A 19,340-nucleotide genomic window follows, 5' to 3' on the forward strand; every position below is an offset into this window, starting at 1 on the left:
CTTTAGCCCTTTTGCGTATACAAACAAGACCAAGGGCAAGGGAAGGACTGAGCCCCTTTGAAATGTTATATGGACAACCCTATGAAATACAGAAAGGGGTGTCTGTACAAGCTGGGGACGAAATTGTGACCTCTTACATGATAGCATTAAGTAAACAGCTCAATAAAATCAGGAAACATGTGGCTGGGACTCGAGGGAGAGGTTTAGATGGACCTGTACATAATATACAACCTGGGGATTATGTATATGTAAAGTCTCTTACAGAAAAAACCCTGGAACCACAGTGGGAAGGACCATTCCAAGTACTACTCACCTCCTTTACTGCAATCAGGATCAAGGAACAGAACGCTTGGATTCATCACACCAGAGTGAAAAAGTCACCCAAAACTCCATGGAAAGTCACCACAAAACCCGATGGACACTTAGTTTTTACGCGGTAATATGGGCAACCTTGGGGACAAGGAGCGTAACATGGGATGGGAACATGTTTGTTCTGGATATGTTCACGTTTTCAGCTTTTCCCTCACAAAGTACACTAAAATACCCCCTGAGCAGCAAGGAGACCTGTGCACTATAACTAATGAACACTGCTGCACTTACGTTAACCAAAAGAGACAAATAGAAACAGATCTCTCTCAAATTTGGAAAAAAACCCCCAACTTTTACATTTAATGTCACAAGATGACACTTCATGGGGATTCACTGAGATATGGGAAAAATTAACCTCCTGGTTGCCAAATTTGACATGGTTGAAACAATTGTTTGTCACTGTAATAATGATCATTCTCTTGTCTGTAGTCCTTTGCATAGTGGTTCAATGTGGCTTTTGGTGCTGTAAGAGTACAGGGGACTCTTACAGTGAATGGAAAAAGAATGAGTTGCGACAAAAACTTGAGTCCAACAAATATTTTGAGAGAATAAGGAAACAATGCATTAAAATACTAGAGTTAGATATAGTAAGAATTTACTATTTTCTAGAAAAGGGGGGACTGAGACAGGGAACCAAAGAAACCTTAGCAGATATAGTAGATATATGAATGTGGATAAGAATTGTTTAATAATTATCTAGCTTATAATGAAGTTAAAGAAGTTTCAATAGAGGTAGACATGGCCCAAGGGGATGAGAAGTGATGTTTAACGCTTGCATTGTTGAGGCTGGCTGGGACAGGAGATAGTCCCTGATAAGAAGCAGCAGTGGCTCCAAGAACCAGCCAAGACCGACCTTGTGATTTGGACAAATGCCAAGGGACAACTGAGTCTGCACAGGGACAGAAGGTTAAGAGTTCACCGTGAAGAAGACATACAGCCTTCATCTTCACGACCACCAGACGACCACCATAAGGAGGCACTGTGCAAGCGCAGTTGAGAGGAGACTATGGAAATGACTTCCTAGGGCTAATTTTAATATGAAGCAGGGATAGGTCATGCCTATGTATAGGCATATTGTGAAACTCTATGTATATGTAACACTTGACTGTATAAATTTAAAGTGAACTGCCAGGTCAGGCTCGCACGACTTTGGTGGGACTACCCCCCGTGCTGCCCAGCACTGAATGAACATACCTACTTTACAATCTCACCGATTGTGGAGTCTGTTTTCCGCACGTCACCAGGGATGGGGCATCCACAACCTCTCTGGGCAACCTGTTCCTCACCACCCTCACAGTGAAGAGCTTCTTCCTTACATCTAATCTAAATCTACCCTCTTTCAGTTTAAAGCCATTACCCCTTATCTTATCACTACCTGCCCTAGTAAAAAGTCCCTCTCCAGCTTTCCTGTAGGCCCCCTTTAGGTACTGGAAGGCTGCAATAAGGTCTCCCCAGTGCCTTCTCTACTCCAGGCTGAACAACCCCAACTCTCTCAGCCTGTCCTCATAGGAGAGGCGCTCCAGCCCCCAATCACCTTCGTGGCCCTCCCCTGGTCCCCACAGCTCCCTCTCCTCAGGGACCCCTCACCCAAGGGCTCCATATCCCCAGAAGCTCCCTGTGGCACAGGCTCCAGCATCTCCATGGCTTCATCACCTTGGTGCTCCCTGTCCATCTTTGTCCCCAAGGACCTACAACCCTTGGCCCATGTCCCCAAGGACACCATGGACATGTACTCCTCAACCCACAGCCTCCATGTCCCCAGAGGATCCCCAATCCATTTCCTCCACAAGAATCCCTCAGTGCCATAGGTCCCCATCTGGTGCCACCCTTCCAGCAAGAAAGAAGAGACATAGGGCCGATCCAAAGCTGCTTTATTGGCCACATTGGGATGGGTTGAGCACAGACACAGGGGCTAAGCTGGCCCCAGAACAGTCACAAATACAGCACAGGCAATAATAATAATAAAAAATTAAACATCTCCCAGGGGCTGGCAGCCCCACGCAACAACAAAAATATATATATAATAGAGAGAGAGGACAGAGTCAATGCTGGCAAAGCTTGGTCACAAGAGAGGGATGGTGCAGGGTTGGGGATGCCAGAGCCACTGGCAGGACCCGTGCAGGCAGGGTGGATGGGGCAGAGCCATTCACAGTTGGGTGGGGGACAAGCAGGATAGAAATCTACCCAACATTGTGGGTGCTGGAGAGGTGACCTGGAGGCCCAGCATCAGCAGTGGGGATGGAGACAACACATGGACACCCCAGCCCCAGGGTGATGGAGATTTGGCAGGGGCACCTCCAAGGTGATGGAGAAGCTGCAAGGACCCCATGGGACAGTGCAGCTGTGGCACAGACACCTCTAAGGTGATAAAGGTGCCACAGGGACTATCCAAGGGAGATGGAGATGCAGCATGGACACCTCTAGGGTGAAGGACATGCCACATAGATATCCCCCCCCAGGATGATGGAGATGACAGACATCTCCAATCTAACAAATGACACAGGGACCTTCCTGGAGTAAGGAAGATACAGCATGGCCATCTCCAAAGTGATGGAGATGGCACAGGGACCCCCCCTCAGGACAACAGAGATCAGGCACAGACACCTCTAAGGTGTCATAGATGCCACATGGATCTTCCTGGGGTGACTGAAATCAGGCACGGACATCTCCAAAGGGATGGAGATGCTGCGCAAAGCCTCATGGGGTGGTGTGGATCAGGCACAGACACCTCTAAGGCAATGGAGGTGACAAAGGGACCTTCCCCAGGTGGTGGAAATTGGGCAGGAACATCTCCAAAGGGATGGAGATGTTGCATGAACCCCCATGAGATTATGGGGATTGGGGACAGACACCTCTAAAGCAGCTGGGATGCTGCAGGAACAATGGAGACACATCACAGACACTTCCAACACACCAGCCCCATTGCTGACACCCCACATCCAGGTGCCAAAGCTGCCCTTCAGCCTCACCAACACCCCAACCCCTGGGTCAACCAATCAAAAAAAAAAGGGGAGGGGGGGAAGGGAAGCCAAAAACCACAAAAAAACACCACCCGGGGAGGGAGGAGGTGCCAGTTTTTGGGGGGACCCCATTCACAACGCGAGGAGCGAGGGAGAATTCAAGGAGTCCGAGGACTGGTCGCTGCTGCTGCTCCGCTGATGCAAGGCTCCGCAGGTGGTTCCCTCTGGGTGGGTGAACACAAACGAAGACGTATAGGATGGGTTAGGTGGCCCTGAGGGGACCCCGGGCGCGAAGCAGCAGCTGGGGAAGGGGCCCTGGGTGCTCGGCTGGAACAGACCCGGGGGTAGGAAGGTGACGGTCCCCGCCGGCTCTTCCTTGCCCAGGGTGCTCACCTCGGCGGGGCTGGCACCCAAGGAGCTGACATCCTCAAAGGGGAGCTTGCAGGCAGGGGCATGGGCCACCAAGACGAACTCTAGCCGTTCCTTCTCCTTCTGCAGCTCTGCGATCTCTGACTCCAGCTCAGCTTTCTCCTCCTCCAACTGGTCTGTTTCCTGAGGCAGCAGTGGGGTGGGGTGAGATGGGCTGCGGGGGACACCACTGTCCATTTGTGTCATCGTCCCATCCGTCGTCCCGTCCCGTCCCCCCCCCAACCCTGGGGACATCCTGGCCTCCAGGATGGGGTCATTCCTCCCTCCAGCATCACTGGCTACCCATACATCCCCCTCTGATGTCCCTTGCTCATTAGGACAGCATTGTCCCCCTCCAGCATCCCTGGGTGTCCATCTGTCCTGCTCTGATGCCCCCCTGCTCCCAGGGATGGCATCCTCCTCCTCCAGCATCCCTGTGTGCTCTCCCCCCATGTCCCCTGCTCCTGGGGATGGCATTGTCCCCCTCAGACATCCCTGGGCATCAGTCTGTCCCCTCTGGACATTGAGCTGTCCTCCTTTGCCATTCCAGCTGCCAAGAGTGGTCCCCTTCTCTGATGTCCCTGGTTCTTGGGACATATCATCCCCCCTCCAACATCCCTGGGCATCAGTCTGTCCCCTTTGATGTCCCCAGCTCCCAGGGACAGTCTTGGTCCTCCGTAATGTCATCATCCCCGGGGATCAGACTGTCCCCCTCCAAGGTCCCCAGCTCCTGGGAACAGCAACACCTCCCTCCAAGGTCCCTGGGTCCCCGAGATCTGCACCCATAGGGAAACTGGCCTGTCCCTCTCTGATGTCCCCAGCTCCCAGGGACATCATTGTCCCCTTCCAGTGTCCCTTGATCCTGGGGACACTGTTGTCCCCATCCAACATCCCCAGCTCTTCAGGGCATGCACCCATAGGCATCCATCTGTCCCTTCCAACACAACCAGGTCCTGGGGACATCAACCCCTCCAGTGTCCCTTGGTTCTGGGGACACCACTGTCCCCCTCTAGTGTCCCCAGCTCCCTGGAATCAGGGTCTACAGGCATCAGTCTGTCCCCCTGTGATTGTCTCCAGCTCTGAGGGCATCATCATCCCTTTCCAGTGCCTCTTGGTCCTGGGGACACCACTGTCCCCATCTAACAGCCCCAGCTCCCCAGGATCTGCATCCATGGGCATCACTCTGTCCCCCTCAGACATGTCCAAGTCCTGGGGACATTGTCATTCCCTTTGTGTCCTTTGGTCCTGGGGACACCACTGTCCCCATCTAGTGTCCTCATCTGCTCCTATAGGCATCAACCTGTCCCCTTCCAACAAGCCCAAGTCAACCATCCCCTTCCAATGTCCCCATGACCTGGGGACACCACTGTCCCCAAGTGTCCCTGGGGACCTGCCCCCATAGACATCAATCCATCTCCCCCATGTCCCCAGCCATTGGGGACATTGCCATCCCTTCACCATCCCAGGGAGCCACCACTGCCTCCCTCAGACACCCCCAGCTGCGGTGACACCGCCATCCCCAGTGTGTCCCCAAGCACTCACTGCCTGCAGCCGATCCGTCAACTCCCGGCGCCGGTTACGGCACTTGGCTGCTGCCAACTTGTTCCTCTCTCGTCGCACCCGGCGCTTCTCCTCCTCCTCTGGCGTCAGCTGCCAGAGGGACAAGACTATTAGCCAGCTGCCACCCATGTCCCCAAGGTCCCACCACCCTCTGGGTTGCCCCCCCCCCACTCAGGGGATAGGAACACCACTCACCGTCTCCTCACAGCTGTGTCGGGGACGGGCACGAGTGGGACGTGCCGGCGGTGCCGCTGGCCCTGTGGCAAAGGCACCCATGCTTGGCGTAGAGTAGCTAGGTCCTGGGAGGTCGTAGGGATCAACAGGAGGGGGGTGCGCCATGGGTGCCCCTGGGGGCTGTGACTGGGCCACCGAGGAGATGAGGGTGGGCTGCACCAGCCACTGCAGGTCCTGGCTGGTGGTGATGGCCGTCACTGTGGGCACGAAGGAGCCGGGCATGTCCCCCAGGCCGCTGCACTCCTGTGGAGATGGCAGGGGGGTTAGACCCTGCCTGGCAGCACCTATGGGAGGGCTGACACTGCCACCCTCCCACCCTGCACCATGGCCTCGTGCCCCTGGCACCAACATGCAACACCCTTGTGTCCCCAGCAGTGACACGCAAGAGCCCCCCCATCACTGACACACAATGATCCCTGACCTGCAAAAGTTCCCTGGCACTGATGCACAATGCTCTCGTGCCCCTGGCACCCATATGCAAGGCTCCCTGTCCCCCAGCAGCAACGTGCAAGAGCCCCCCAGCATTGATGCACAAGGCACTTGTGCCCCTGGCACTGTTGCATGAGGGCCCCAGCACTTGTGCATTGACATGCAAACCCCCCCCCCACCCCAGGCCCAGCACACGAGGGGTCCCAGCACTCAGCTGGGGGTGCCCCTGTCATCCCCCCCCCCCAGGGGCACCCCTTGTGCCTCCAGCTGTTTGCAGCTGGCAGCACCCCACCTCACTGCACCAGGATGCCCACTGCTTTGCACCAGGACCTCGCACACTGCTGGGGCACTGAAGGAACCCCCCCAAATCACACCAGAACCAAAACCCCACATGGAACTGGGGGGGGCAGGGGGCCGGCACTGAACCCCCCCTTTCCCAGTTGCACCAGGGCCCAGTGTGTGTGGGCGGGGGTGTGTTGCACCGGGAGGGGCAGGATGCATCGCTCCCCACCCCGATTTCCACGGGGGGAAGTACCTGCACCAACCACGAACCGGCTAACCCCCGGTTGCACTGAGACCCTGGGGCGGGGGGGGGGGGTGGTGGTGTGTGGAAACACTGAACCCCCCCCCGGCTGCACCGGGACCCGGGGGGATGGGGGGAATGCACCGACCCCTTTCCAGTTCACGCGTGGGACGAGCCGCAGCAGCGCGCCGGCGGCGGGGGGGCGTGGCCCATCAGCGCGGTGGGTGTGGCCACGCGGTGAGGGGGGCATGTCCCCCCACGTGCGTCTCCCGCCCCCTCCCCCGCCTTAGCAACAGGGGGCGGCCACCGCGTTCCAAAATAAACCCGCGCGCGCCGTACGTGCGCCGCGTCATCACGGAGGGTTCCAACGCGTCACGCGTTTACGCACGACCCCGCCCCCTCGGCGCCACTCGCCCGCTTCCCCCTGGCGGCCCGGAGCTCACCTGCGCGGCCGCCGCCGCCGCGGGGCTCCCGAAGGAATCGACCGAGGAGAGGTACTGGGACTCGGCGGAGGGCGAGGAGCTGCAGCGGGAACCCGAGTCGTAGTCACTGGGGAAGCCTTGGTACATGGCCCCGGGGGCGCGGGGGCCGCCCCGCCACGCCAAGGTTGCGGGTCAGGCTACCGGCATCCCGATTTACCGAGCAACCCCCCCCCCGCTTCTCTCTCCCCCTCGCTGGTTTGGGGTGACGGTTTCGGCGGTCGGGGGAGTCTCTCGGTGCAAGGGTCCCGCTCCGGTCTACCGTCCCGCGGGAAATGCCGGTGCGCGGCTACGAGCCCCGGTGCGCTCGTCCCAGGCTCCGGTTCGCCGGTGCAAAGTCTCGGTGCGCTGCTACAAGCTCCGGTGCATCCGTGCCAGGCGCCGGCTCGCCAGTACAAAGTCCTGGTGCAGCCGTCCCAGGCTCCGGTTCGCTGCTACGAGCCCTGGTGTATCCGTCCCAGGTTTCAGTTCTCCGGTACAAAGCCCCGGTGCATCCGTCCCAGGTTCTGGTTCTCCGGTGCAAAGTCCCGGTTCGCCGCTATAAGCCCCGGTAAATCCCGTCCCAGGCTCCGGTTCAGCCGCTACCAGCCCCGGTACATCCACTCCCCAGCTCCGCCGGTGCAAAGTGCCGGTAACGCTCCCGCCGCTTCCCCCGATCTCCGCTTTTTATGAATGAACCGCTCACAGCCGCGCCGCCGCTTTATACGGCGGCGCCCCGCCCCCTGCGCTGACGTCACGCCCCCCGCCGCCGCCGCTCCGGGACCCCCGGGACCCCCCCGACACCGCCGTTGCCGTTGCCGCCGCCGTTCTGCGGCCCTAGGAGCCGCCGCCGCCGTTAAGAGGCTCCGCGGCGGGCGGGGAACGGGGGGATCCCTCGCCCCGCCCCTCCGGAGTTCCTGTGACGCAATTAGCCATATATGGGCTTGTCTCGGAGTGTTTGTTTGGTATCCTAGCAATGACGTCACAGGGAATCCCTTCGCCGCCGCCGCCGAAACGCGTATTAATAGAAACGGGCGCCGCGGTTCTAGAAACGGCCTGAACCGTCCGGGGCGACGGTCCCGCACCCCCGGTAACCCCCTCGGTAGCCCCCCCCGGGACCCCCCCCAACCCTGTGACCCTCCCCCCCCGGTAACGCCCCCCCGAGACACCCCTCCCCCCAATAACACCCCCCCCCCGGGACCCCCTTCCCACCCAGTGACCCCCCGGTGAGCCCCCGGCATCCCTTTTCCCCCTCGATAACCTGCCCCCGGTGCTCCTTCCCCACCCGGTAACCTCTCCCTCCCCGGTGACCCCTCCCGTAACCCCCGCACTGGGATTCCCCCCCCCCAGCACGTGGTGCCGCGGCCCAAAGGACCGTCCCGGGGTGGGGGTGTCCCGGTAGCGGGGGGAGGATGGGGACCAGACTGCAGGGCCCCGGTACCGGAGCAATGGGAACCTCTCCCCGGAGTGTTACGGGGATCGGACTGCAGAGCACCGGGGAGAAGTCCCGGTACGGGGGCAATGGGAACTTTCCCCAGGGGCGTTACCGGTACCGGACTGCAGAGCACCGGGGGGTCCCGGTACCGGGGCAATGGGAACCCCCTCCACCTCCGGTACGCCACCGGGGCTGGGCTACAGAGCATCGCGGAGTCTCCGGGTGGTGGCACACCGGGGCGGGGTTCCCGGTACCGGGGTGCAGGGACCACCGTCCCCATCCCCCGCACTCCTGGGACGGGCACGGGAGGGGGGCGGTCCGGGTATAGGAGTGTCGGCAACCAGAGCCCCCGGGGGGGTCCCGGTTCCTTTACAAGCTGATGTCACCGGCGGGAACCGGCGCTGAGTCACGACGGGGCCACGGCGACCGGGGCGGCGGGGGGGGGGGGGGGGGCAGTTCTCACGCCTCTTCCTTCATTCATTCACTCATTCACACCCCCCGTCTTTCATTCATGCTCCGCCCCCAGCTCGGGGGGGCGGATCCGGGGGGGTCGCAGCCCGGTTGTCCCAGCCCCCCCCCCCCCCGCTGCCCCAGGCCCCGGGTGTCCCCGGCCCCGGGTGTCCCCAGCCTGGGGGGTCCGGCCCCGGTGCTTCTGGTCTTGGGTGCCCCCGGTGCCCCGGCCCGGTGCTCCCGCTGCCGGGAGGCCGCAGCCCTGGGGTCCCGACCGGGCTGTCCCCAGCCCCAGTGTCCCGGTACCGGGGTCTCGGCCGGGCTCTCCTGGGGTCCCCATCCCGCCGTCCCGTCCCGTCCCCACGTGCCGCCGCCGCGGCCTGAGTAAACACGGCGCCTGTCGCCCCGGCGACGGTGTTCCATGCCCCTGACGTCACCACGTCCGGCGTCCTTTGTTTACGTCGCGCGGCAACCACCGTGCCCTTGGCAACGGGGGCGGGGCGATGCCGGAGGGGGCGGGGTCTGCGCCGCAGGGCTCCTGCGCGTTTCGCGGGGTGGGAGGGGATGCGCGGGGACACGGGGCGCCCCGGGGGGGGGGGGAACAGGACGGGACGGGGACACCCAGGCGTCCGGGCTCCCCCATTCCCCGGCTGCTCAGTCAGCACAGCCCGACCCGGCTGCGGGGTTGGGGGTAAAAATACCCAGGTGGGGAACCCAGTGCCCCCCCCCGTGTCCACTCGTGCCCCCCGTGTTCCCGTACGGCCCTTTGTGCCCTGCTGTGTCCCCCGTAGGTCCGTGCCTCATGGCCCCCTGTGTCTCCTCATGGCCCCCTCGTGTCCCTTGTGCCTATCCATGTCCCCCTGTGTCTCCCCCCACGGCCCCCTGTGCCCCCCTGTTCCCCCCATGTCCCCACATCCCCTGCACAATCAAGCCTGGCTGTCACAAGAGTTTTTATTAAAGTGTGACCCCCCCACACAGGGGGGGAAGGACATGGGCGGAGACACAACCCCTGCCTCCCCCGAGTGATCCCCCCCACGCAGGGTGGGAGGGATGTGGGGGAACCCCGGCCACCCCCCCCAGCTGTCACCTCAGAGGGGGACAGGGGGTCACTACGGCTTCACTTTGGCACTTGGGAGCTTGGCCTGGATCCTGGGGGCAGAGGAGAGTTGGGGGGGCGGGGCACACCAACCCCCCCCGGGGGCACCCCAAGAGCCCACGGGGGTACCCCTGGGCTTGGTTTGGGGTCCCCAGGGAGGTTTTGGGGGGCAGGAGGTGCCCTCACCTGGCTCGGAGGTGATCTAGGTGGTTCCTCACCAGACTCACGTACTGGTCAATCTGGGCCTAGGGACATCAGGGACATGGGGGGCAATTGGGGACATGGGGGGGGCAGAGGGGTACCCCTCAACCCTCCCCAGACCCCCACATCCCCCTGTGTCCCCTATATCCCCAAGCCTCTCCAGCCCCCCTGTCCCCCCATACCTGGTGGTGCCGGTAGAGCACAGGGAAGGTAAATGCACAGATGATGCCTGGACAGGGAGTACCATGTCACACCAGTCTCTGTCCCCTCCTGTCCATGTGTCACACCCCTGTCCCCTCAAACCCTTGTCTCCAGGCTGTCCCCATACTCTATCACCTGTCCCCATGCTGTCCCCCATCCCCATGCTGTCCCCATCCCTGTGCCATCCCCTTGTCCCCAGGCACTACTCCTGTCCCCTACACCTGTCCCCTTGTCCCCCAGCTGTATCCACACCCTGTCTCCATGCCCCATCTGTCCCCTGTCCCTATCCCGTGTCCCTTATCTCCATCTCTCTCCCATGTCCCTGTCCCCCATCTCCTGTCCCCATGCCCCATCCATGCCCTGCCCCATCCCATGTCCCTTATCTCCCATCCCTCTCCCATGTCCGCTGTCCCCCATCCTCTCCCCTATCCCTGTGCCACATCCCCATATCCCTTGTCCCCATCCCCTATCCCGTCCCCATCCTCGTGCCGTCCCCGTCCCCACTCTGGTGCTGTACCCGCTCCCAGCAGCGTCAGCCCGTTGCAGACAGCCCCCACGTAGGTCAGCAGGTAGAACAAGGCGGCAAACTGCAGCCAGAGCCTGGAGTCACCATCACCCTCACCATCACCGCCTCAGGTGTCCCCTATGCCACCAGCGTCCTCGTGCCCCGTGTCCCCAGTACCCCTGTGCCCTTGTGCCTGTGGGTCACCCCATGTCTCCCGGTCCCTCAGTGTCCCCTGTATGCCCATGCCCCGGTGTCCCCATGCCCCCAGTGTCCTCCATGTCCCCCGTGTCCCCCTGTGCCCCCCACATCCCCCATGCCCCTGGTGACCCCATGCCCCCAGTGCCCCCACTGACCCCCATGCCGGGTGACGGTCACCTTGAGGGACTCAGGGAGGCTGTGGACAAGGAAGAGGCGGATGAGGGTGCGGGTGGCAGTGGTGACATGCTGGGCCAGGCACCGGGCCCAGCGCTGCTGCTCCTCGGGGCTCAGCCCCATGGTCCCCTCCAGCTGCGCCCTGTGTGGGGACAGGGACAGATGTGGGGTGGGGATGGGGGCTGCAGGGACACTCCGTGTCATGGGGACAGGGACCACAGGGACACCTCATGCCATGCAGATAGGGATGGCAGGGCCACCCCACAGGGACAGGGATGGCACAGGCACCCTGTGCCACTGGGATGGCAGTGCCACCCCACACCATGGGGACGGTGACAGGCAGGGGATGGCAATGGGAGGGTGATGGCAACAGCCCCATGAGGGTCCCTGGTGTGGCACTCACCGGCAGGGGTGCTTGGGTGGGTGCTGGTGCAGGGCCTGCAGAGTGGCACGGTGCAGGCGCAGGGGCAGGGTGACACCCAGCACAGACAGTGCCCCATAGGCACCCACGCTGATGGCGCTGAACCGTGCCAGGCACCCCAGGGTGCCCAACACCCCCACCAGCGCCAGCGCCGACTTCCCCGGCACCCGCCAGTACAGCAGCTCCCACACTGCAGGGACACCATGCTGCGCCCAGGGCTCCCAGGATTTCCTCCAGAGCCCCCCAGTGCTGCCCAGCGTCCCCTCCAGAGCTCCCCAGTGTCTCCCGGTATCCCCTCCAGTGCTCCCCAGTGCCTCCCAGTATCCCCTCCAGAGCCCCCACAGTGCTTCCCAGAACCACCCCAGTGCTTCCCAGAGCCTCCCAGCATCCCCTCCAGTGCCTCCCCATGTTCTCAGTACCTCCCAATGCCTCCCAATACTCCCCCAGAGCCCCCTCGTGCTCCCAGTGTCTCTCCAGTGCTCTTCAGTGTTTCCTCCAGTGCTCCCCAGTGCCCCCCCCCCCAGTATCCCCTCGAGCCCCCCAGGGCCCCTCTAGTGCTCTCAGAGACCCCCCCCAGTGCCTCCCAGTATCCTCTCCAGAGCCCCCTGGGTACTCCCAGCGCCCCCATTCTCCCCCCAGTGCCCCCCCCAGCACCCAGCTGTCCCCACCCTGAGTGACAGCCGCAGGTGTGGGGAAGGGGAGCACCCACCTCATCCCCCCAGAGTGCCCTCGCACTTGGCCCTCCATGGTTCCCGCGAGTGCTGCTGGGGGGGACTTTAGCGGGGGGATCACCCCTATTTTTAGCCACCAATCCCGCCCGGACGCCTGGGTCCACCCTGCAACCAGATGCCTGGGCCCTCCCCCCGCCGTGAGTTGCCCCCCCGTAGTGCCCCGAGGCCCTGATTAGCCGCTCACCCAGGACATCAGCTCCCAGCGGGCTCGGTGATTGGTCGGGGGGCGCCGGGGGCAGCTCCGGGATTAGGAGGGGGTCCGGGGGGGGCGCTGGGGGGGGCGGCCGCGGGGCACCCCCTGCGGGCGGGGGGGGGCCCGCGGGTGCTGCTGCTGCGGGAAAGGGGGGGGGAGTGGGGGGTGGGCCCGAAACAGTGTCCCGGGACCCCCATGGCCCCGAGCCCCCCCGGGGACCCCCATTGCCGTGAGACCCTCTCGGGACCCTCCCCATGACCCCCAGCCCCCCCTTGGGTACCCCGCGACCCCCCCCATCGCCCCCAGCCCCCTCCAGGGGTGCCCCAGGACCCTTCATATCCCCAAGTCCCCCTTGGGGACCCCCCATTGCCCCGAGCGCCCCGGGGACCCCCCATGACCCCCAGCCCACCCAGGGTGCCTCGGACACCCCCATGGCCCCGAACTGCTCCCCCAGGGACCGCCATCACCCCGACCCCCCCCATAACCCCCCATACCCAGGCTCATTGGGGTCTCCTCAGTCTCAGGACCCCCCAACTCTGGCAGTGCCCCCCCCACCTCCAGCTGCTCCTCGGGAGGGGCTGGAGGCTCCTCGGGACGCTTGGGGGGGGCCCTAGCAGCCAAGCGGAGGTCCGGCCCCCGGGAGCACCCCCCGGGGGGCCCCGAGCTCAGGCGGGGGGGGCGTCCGCGACGGGAGTCTCGGCGACAGCGGGGTCCCGGCTCGTTGGCTTCCCCCCCCGCTCTAAAGGCGATGTAGGAGAAGGTGAGTTCCCGGGGGGGTCCCCCTCCCGCCGCCCCGTCTTCATCCTCCTCTTCCTCCTCGGGGGGTTCCAGTGCCGCCTGCAGCTCGGGGAAGTCCGACTCCTCGTTGCCACCTTGGGGGGAGATTTAGAGTTCGAGGTGGGGGGTGGGGGCACCTCCATGCCCCCTCATCCCCAAAGCTGCACCCCAAAATGGGGGGGCTCAGCCCTGCTCACCCTCCGTGGAGTCCGGTGTGGTGGAAGCCGTGGATGGAGCCTCTTCTGGAGGGGGACAGAGGGGATGGGGGGATGGGGCCTCCCCACTTCCCTGCCCCCCCCCCGCAGCACTCGGGTCCCCCCAGTGCGTGGTGCTCCCCAAAACCTGCTCCTACCCTCCCAGACCCTATGCCCCCCCCCCCCGGTACCCCTCTCGGACACGCCCTGCCCCGATGTCCCATCCCCGGTGTCCCTGTCCCCCAGTACTCCCGGTGCCCTCATCCCCGGACCCTCCCGGGGTCCCATCCCGTGTACCCCCATCTCCAGCCACTGCCGGTACCCCATCCCCGGTGTCCCCATCCCTGGTCCCTCCTCGTACCCCCATCCCGGTAACGCCATCCCGCTTTCCCCATCTCCAGCCACTCCCGGTCCCTCCATCCCGGTTCCCTCCAGCCCTGGTGCCGCTATCCGCGGCCACTCCCGGTGCCTCCGTCCCCAGCCCCATCCCCGGTGCTCCCATCCCTGGTGCCTCCATCCCCGGCCCCTCCCAGTGCCTTATCTCCGGTACCCCCATCCCCAGCCACTCCTGGTCCCTCCGTCCCCGGTACCCCATCCCCAGAGCCCCCATCCCCAGTGCCACCGCCCCGGATACCTCCGGACCCTCCCGGTTCCCCATCCCCGGCCTCTCCCAACGCCCTATCTCCGGTACCCCCATCCCGGTTCCCTCATCCCCGGTCCCTCCCGGTGCTGCCGCCCCTCCCCGTTCCCAGTGCCAGTGCGTACTGCAGTGGGCGAAGCCCAGGACCTGCCCCATAGCAGCGGCCCCCGCATGGGGCTCCCGGTTGCCCTCGGCCCCGTTACCTCCGGGCCAGCCCCGCCGCGCATCACCGCAACACCATGATGGGGCCCGCGGCGGCGGCGGACAAAGGGCGGGGGCGGCGGGGGCGGGGCGGCAGCGGGCGGGGCTCGGGGCGGGGCTGCACCGGAGAGCCGGGAACCGACACCAGGCACCGGCACTGGCATCGGGCACCGACACCGGGAACTGGTATCGGGCACCGGAGCCCCCCAGGACTCCCCAGAGCCTCCCAGTGCCCCCAGTACCCTCCCAGAGCTCCCTAATACCTCCCAGTGCCCCCAGTACCCTCCCAGAGCCTCCCCAGTACCTCCCAGTGCCCCCAGTACCCTCCCAGAGCCTCCCCAGTACCTCCCAGTGCCCCCAGTCCCCCGAACTGGAGAGCTTGGGGGGACACCGGGTGGACACGGGCGGGGGTGGGCTGGGAGGGCACTGGGGGTACTGGCCACCCGCCCCTCCTCTGTGGGGCCCACCCGGAGACGTTGGCCTTTTAAGAAGGCGGGGACCGCTCCGCCGCCGTTACTGGGGAGGGGCGTGGCCTCGCGGGTGGGGGGCGTGGTGGGGCGTGACCGCGGGCCGGGACCGGCCGGTCCTTCACCCCCTCTCCCCGCCGCCACCAGAAGGGCTCCGCCTGGCCCCAGCGTGTTGCCGCCGCTGCCAGTATGAGGTGAGCGGCTGGGGCGGGGGGCACCGGGGACCACCGGGAACTGGCACTCGTCGGGTACCGGGAGCACTGAGGGCACTGGAAAGCACTGGGAACTGGCACTAGGAGCACCGGGGGGGACTGGGAGCACCGGGAATCACCAGGAACTGGTGCTGGGAGTTTGCACTGGGGGCACTGGGAGAACTGGGGAGCATCGGGAACTGGTACCGGGGGAACTGGGGAGCACCGGGAACTGGCGCTGGAGATACCGGGGGGCACGGGGGAGCACCGGGAACTGGCACCGGGGAAACTGGGGAGCACCGGGAACTGGCACTGGGAGCCGCCCCGGTGATGGGTGGGACCCCTGGGGGGGGGCTGGGTGATTGTGGGGACACCCGACCCGTGGGTTCCCCTCCCTACGGGTGCTGTTCCCCCCTCCCCCCGCCTCAGTTTCCCCGTTGGGGGGGGGGGGCTGGGTGATAGTGGGGACACCCGACCCGTGGGTTCCCCTCCCTACGGGTGCTGTTCCCCCCTCCCCCCGCCTCAGTTTCCCCGTTGGGGGGGGGGTGTCAGGTCGGTCCTACATAAACACAGCCCCCACACACACGGATGTTCCGGTCCGGGGCTGGGGGAGGGGCAGCGCTCGGACGCTGGGTCCTCTCCGCACCTTAAGGAAGTGGGGGAGGGGCAGGGCCCGGACGCCTGGGTCCCCCGTTGAGAAGAGGAAGGAAAAAGAGGGGGAAGGGGATGTTGGGGTGCACTTGTGGGTTGGGTGCTCGGGGGAGGTGGGGGGCAGCGCCCATGGGTGCCCCACGGCTGGTCCTGGGGGTGCCCCATGCTTAGTCCTCCCCCCACCTCAGGGGGTCCTCACGCGTGGGGGTCCCCCCACCTAGAATTTACCCGTGTGTGTGTGGGTGCCTCCACCCAGGGGGTCCTACACCCAGGGGGTGCCTGTGCTGGTGGGGGGTTCCCTGCACCCAGGGGGTGCCAAATCCGAGAGGTCCCTGTAAAGGGGGTCCCACATGCAGGGGGTCCCCAAGCTGGGGGGGTCCAGCACCCTGGGGGTTGGTTCCCTGATCCCCACACCAGCAGCCCCTGCACCCAGGGGGGTGCCCATGCCAGAGGGTCCCGTGCTAGGGGGTCCCATCCTGTGGGGAGGTGCCTATGCCAGGGGGTGCCCACCCAGCCTTGCCCCCCCCCGCAGCGAGACAGTGCTGTGCAGTGCCCGGGCAGTGGTGCTGCTCTACGACGACACCCACAAGCAGTGGGTGGCAGCGGGTGGGGGTCCCCAGACCCTCAGCTGCATCCAGCTCTACCACCATCCCGGTGCCAGCGCCTTCCGCCTGGTTGGGCGCAAGATGCAGCCCGACCAGCAGGTGAGGGTGCCCAGGGGGCACCCATGGGTGCGGGGGGGGGGGGGCGAAGGGTGCAGCCCTGGGTGTGGGGCAGCTATGGGGTACCCATGGGTGCAGGGTGCTATGGGGTAACGCTGGGCATGGGGCACCCATGGGAGTAGGGGTTATGGGGGAACACTAGGCATGGGGGGCTATGGGGCACCCATGGGTGCAGGAGGGGCTATGGGGCATCTGTGGGTGCAGGAGGAGCTGCAGAGCAATGCTGAGTATGGGGCGGATCTATGGGACACCTGTGGGTCAACACTGGGCATAGGGTGGGCATAGGGCACCCATGGGTGCTGTAGAGACTATGGGGCAATGCTAGGCATGGGAGTGCTCTGTGGGGCACCCATGGGTATGGGGGGGCTCTGTGGGGGACCTATGGGTATGTAGGAGCTCTATGGGGCACCCATGGGCGCAGGAGGCTCTATGCGTCAACTCTGGGCATAGGGTGAACGTGGGGCACCCATGGGTGCTTTCGAGGCTATGGGGCAATGCAAAGCATGGGGAGGCTCTGTGGGGAGTCCATGGGTGTGGGAGGGCTCAGTGGGCCACCCCTGGGTGTGGGGGGCTGGGGGCACCCCTGGGTGCAGGGCTGCCCCCCCATGCCTGCGGGTGCCCACAGGTGGTGCTGAACTGCCCGCTGGGACGGGGGCTGCGCTACAGCCAGGCCACCCCCCAGTTCCACCAGTGGCGGGAAGCTCGCCGGGTCTGGGGACTCAGCTTTGGGGCCCCCCGCGAGGCCACCCTCTTTGCCACCGCTGTCCTGCGGGCCCTGCGGGCACTGGAGGAGGGTGAGTGTTGGGTGGGTGGGGGTCACTGGGGGCACTTGTGGGGGGCCTGACCCCATGGCCTTGCCTTGTATCTCCCCCCCCATCCAGGTACACCGCTGTCCTGGCCGGACCCTGATGGTTCGGCTCTGGAGGAGCCTGAGCAGCAGGAGAGGTGGGGGACCCCCAAATTGGGGGTGCACCATGATGTTGGGGTGCTGGGAGTCCCCCATGCCATGGGTGGACTGTAGGTGCTGGGGGGGTTGCCACGCTATGAGGGGGCCGTGGGTGCTGACCCTTTCCCCCCCCAGGCAGGTGCTGGAGGAGCCCGAGCATCATGTGGCGGCTGCAGGTGGGTGATGGGGGGGTCCAAGGCTGACTCCACACCCCCCCCAACACTGGGGATGGGGGCCATCCCCAGAACCCCCCTAAACCCCTTTCCCCCACTCCCCAGGCACCCAGGCTGTGCCCACTGGAGGCCCCCCACCACCTCCGGGGCCCCCCCCACCCCCTGGCCTTCCACCAGCCACCGGGGTCCCACCGGCCCCCCCTTTGCCGCTGGCGGCAGGTGCTGCTGGGGGGGGGGCTGGGGGGGGCTCCAGCTTTGCCGCTGCCATCGCAGGGGCTAAACTCAGGAAAGTCGGCAAGGTGAGGGGAGGAGCACAATTGGGGGGGGGGGGGGCAATAACCTGGGGGGGGGCTCTGCATCACCCCCTTTCTCCTGGCAGGATGAAGCGACAGGTGTGGGGGCCCCCCCTGCACCCCCCAAGGGCGAGGGTGCCCGGGGGGGGGGCCGGGGGGGGGTTGATGGAGGAGATGAGTGCCATGCTGGCCCGACGGTGAGGGGGGGGGGGGCATGATGGCAGGGGTACCCCACTCTGCCCAGCAGCACCCCCAAGGTGGGGGCACCCTTGTGCCCACGCTGACCCCCCCCCGCCCCCAGGAGGAAAGCCACCTTGCAGGGGGACAAGCCAGCGCCAAAGAAGGACGAGGATGTCACCAGTGTGAGTGCTGCCCCCCCCGAATACCACTTTGGGGGAGACCCCCACTGGGGGGTTGCTCCGTGTACCCCCCTTCCCCCTGCCCTACCCTTGTTCTCAGATCTGGTGGACTCCTCCGTGTCCACACCACCCCACCCCCCCCCCCCCCCAGGACGAGGCGGAGCCGGGCACTAGGACCTCGGGGCAGCCTGCAGGTGAGTACGGGGACTACAACTCCCAGTGTGCCCCGTGGCCGGACACGCTGGGAAATGTAGTCCGGCAGGCGGGGGAGTGTTGGAGGGCTCCTTTAGGGGAAGAGGAGGAGTTTGGGGGGCCGGGCCGGCCCCCCCCCCCTCACTCGCTACCCTCTCCCCGCAGAGCCCGTGCGGAGGCCCTGGGAGAAGGCCAGCTCCACGCTGCCCAGGTGGGTTTGGGGCGGGCGGGGGGGACTGGAGGGGGGGGTGGGGGGCTTTGGGGTGCCATTGGAGGGGGTTCGGGGTGCTGGGGGGGTCTCTAGTATCTCCAGAGCAGGACTTGGGGGACAGTTGCTGGGACGGGTGGGCAGGTTGGGGGGTACCCAAGACACAAGATAGCGGTCACCCAGGGAGGTCTGAGGGGGGTCCCCAACCTATTTCTGCACCCCCAGAATGAAGTCGGCAGTCCTAGCTGCCCCCGCCGACACTCCCGGCCCTGCTGATGAGCCCAACCTGGAGCGAATCAAACAGGTAGCGGGGTTGGGGGGGTCTGGGGTGGGGGAGGTCATAGGGGGTCCCCCCAAATCCCCTCACCATGTGCCCCCCACCTCCAGGAGCTGCTGGAGGAGGTGCGGAGGGAGTTGCAGAAGATGAAGGAGGAGATCATCAAAGGTGGGGGGGGCACAGGACAAGAGGGGGGAATAGAGCATTGAGAGGGTGGGGGGCACATGGTGAGGGGATTTGGGGGGACCCACCCGTGATGCTGCATTTCCCCCCCGCAGTGTTCGTGGTGGAGCTGCGGAAGCGGAGTGCACCCTAACCCCACCCCCCCAGCCCTCCCAAGATGGGCCTGCAGGAGGGGGTCCCCCCTACTTCCCCTCCCCTAGCCTCATCCCCCCATTTCACACCCCCACTGCCCTGGGGGGGCTGCTCTGGGCCAGACACCCCCCCTCTCTCCCAGACTGTGCCTTACTGGCTGGGGGGGGCCAAAGCAGGCCCCCCCCACA

At 64.8% G+C, this 19,340-nt stretch overlaps 4 protein-coding genes across 4 annotated transcripts; 1 reads left to right on the forward strand and 3 right to left on the reverse strand.

Annotated features, from left to right (window-relative positions):
- Positions 1-2,606: 2,606 nt before the first annotated feature.
- Positions 2,607-7,694, reverse strand: LOC138683357 (protein FosB-like). The gene is made up of 4 exons (XM_069775062.1): positions 6,927-7,694; positions 5,493-5,774; positions 5,280-5,387; positions 2,607-3,881 (listed from the first exon to the last, which is right to left on the reverse strand). Exons 1-4 carry the CDS (start codon positions 7,050-7,052, stop codon positions 3,462-3,464), a joined length of 936 nt encoding a protein of 311 aa, XP_069631163.1. The 5' UTR covers positions 7,053-7,694; the 3' UTR covers positions 2,607-3,461.
- Positions 7,695-9,763: 2,069 nt separating this feature from the next.
- On the reverse strand, positions 9,764-12,241 carry LOC138683510 (reticulon-2-like). Its single transcript, XM_069775410.1, has 7 exons — positions 12,236-12,241; positions 11,605-11,812; positions 11,205-11,343; positions 10,842-10,911; positions 10,306-10,352; positions 10,109-10,167; positions 9,764-9,975 (listed from the first exon to the last, which is right to left on the reverse strand). Coding segments are annotated over exons 1-7 (564 nt in total). The 5' UTR covers positions 12,237-12,241; the 3' UTR covers positions 9,764-9,935.
- A 91-nt stretch (positions 12,242-12,332) lies between these two features.
- LOC138683638 (reticulon-2-like) lies at positions 12,333-15,832 on the reverse strand. The gene is made up of 7 exons (XM_069775632.1): positions 15,810-15,832; positions 14,704-15,117; positions 14,283-14,476; positions 13,521-13,565; positions 13,041-13,418; positions 12,500-12,684; positions 12,333-12,386 (listed from the first exon to the last, which is right to left on the reverse strand). Exons 1-7 carry the CDS (start codon positions 15,830-15,832, stop codon positions 12,333-12,335), a joined length of 1,293 nt encoding a protein of 430 aa, XP_069631733.1.
- Positions 15,833-16,635: 803 nt separating this feature from the next.
- Positions 16,636-19,333, forward strand: LOC138683538 (vasodilator-stimulated phosphoprotein-like). The gene is given in 12 exon segments (XM_069775506.1): positions 16,636-17,183; positions 17,271-17,334; positions 17,471-17,511; positions 17,614-17,653; positions 17,655-17,807; positions 17,888-17,998; positions 18,103-18,163; positions 18,312-18,354; positions 18,518-18,563; positions 18,786-18,864; positions 18,948-19,005; positions 19,116-19,333. Coding segments are annotated over 12 exon segments (1,128 nt in total). The 5' UTR covers positions 16,636-16,789; the 3' UTR covers positions 19,154-19,333.
- Positions 19,334-19,340: the final 7 nt, after the last annotated feature.

This window comes from Haliaeetus albicilla, chromosome W (genome assembly GCF_947461875.1).
Source record: "Haliaeetus albicilla chromosome W, bHalAlb1.1, whole genome shotgun sequence".
NCBI classification, from domain to species: Eukaryota; Metazoa; Chordata; class Aves; order Accipitriformes; family Accipitridae; genus Haliaeetus; species Haliaeetus albicilla.

Bases quoted from the DNA above. Each gene is read 5' to 3' on its own strand.
- LOC138683357 (XM_069775062.1), bottom strand. From the start codon at position 7,052: ATGTACCAAGGCTTCCCCAGTGACTACGACTCGGGTTCCCGCTGCAGC. The intron at 5,775-6,926 runs GTGAGCTCCGGG...CCATCTCCACAG, and splicing joins CGGCGGCGGCGGCCGCGCAG to GAGTGCAGCGGCCTGGGGGA. The intron at 3,882-5,279 runs GTGAGTGCTTGG...CTGCTGCCTCAG, and splicing joins TGACGGATCGGCTGCAGGCA to GAAACAGACCAGTTGGAGGA.
- LOC138683510 (XM_069775410.1), bottom strand. The intron at 10,168-10,305 runs GTATGGGGGGAC...TGATGTCCCTAG, and splicing joins TGCTCTACCGGCACCACCAG to GCCCAGATTGACCAGTACGT. The intron at 9,976-10,108 runs GTGAGGGCACCT...CTCTGCCCCCAG, and splicing joins CTAGATCACCTCCGAGCCAG to GATCCAGGCCAAGCTCCCAA.
- LOC138683638 (XM_069775632.1), bottom strand. From the start codon at position 15,832: ATGGGGCACCCCCAGGACCAGCC. The intron at 12,685-13,040 runs GTATGGGGGGTT...CCTTTCCCGCAG, and splicing joins GGAGACCCCAATGAGCCTGG to CAGCAGCACCCGCGGGCCCC. The intron at 12,387-12,499 runs GCAACTCACGGC...AGTCCCCCCCAG, and splicing joins CCTCGGGGCACTACGGGGGG to CAGCACTCGCGGGAACCATG.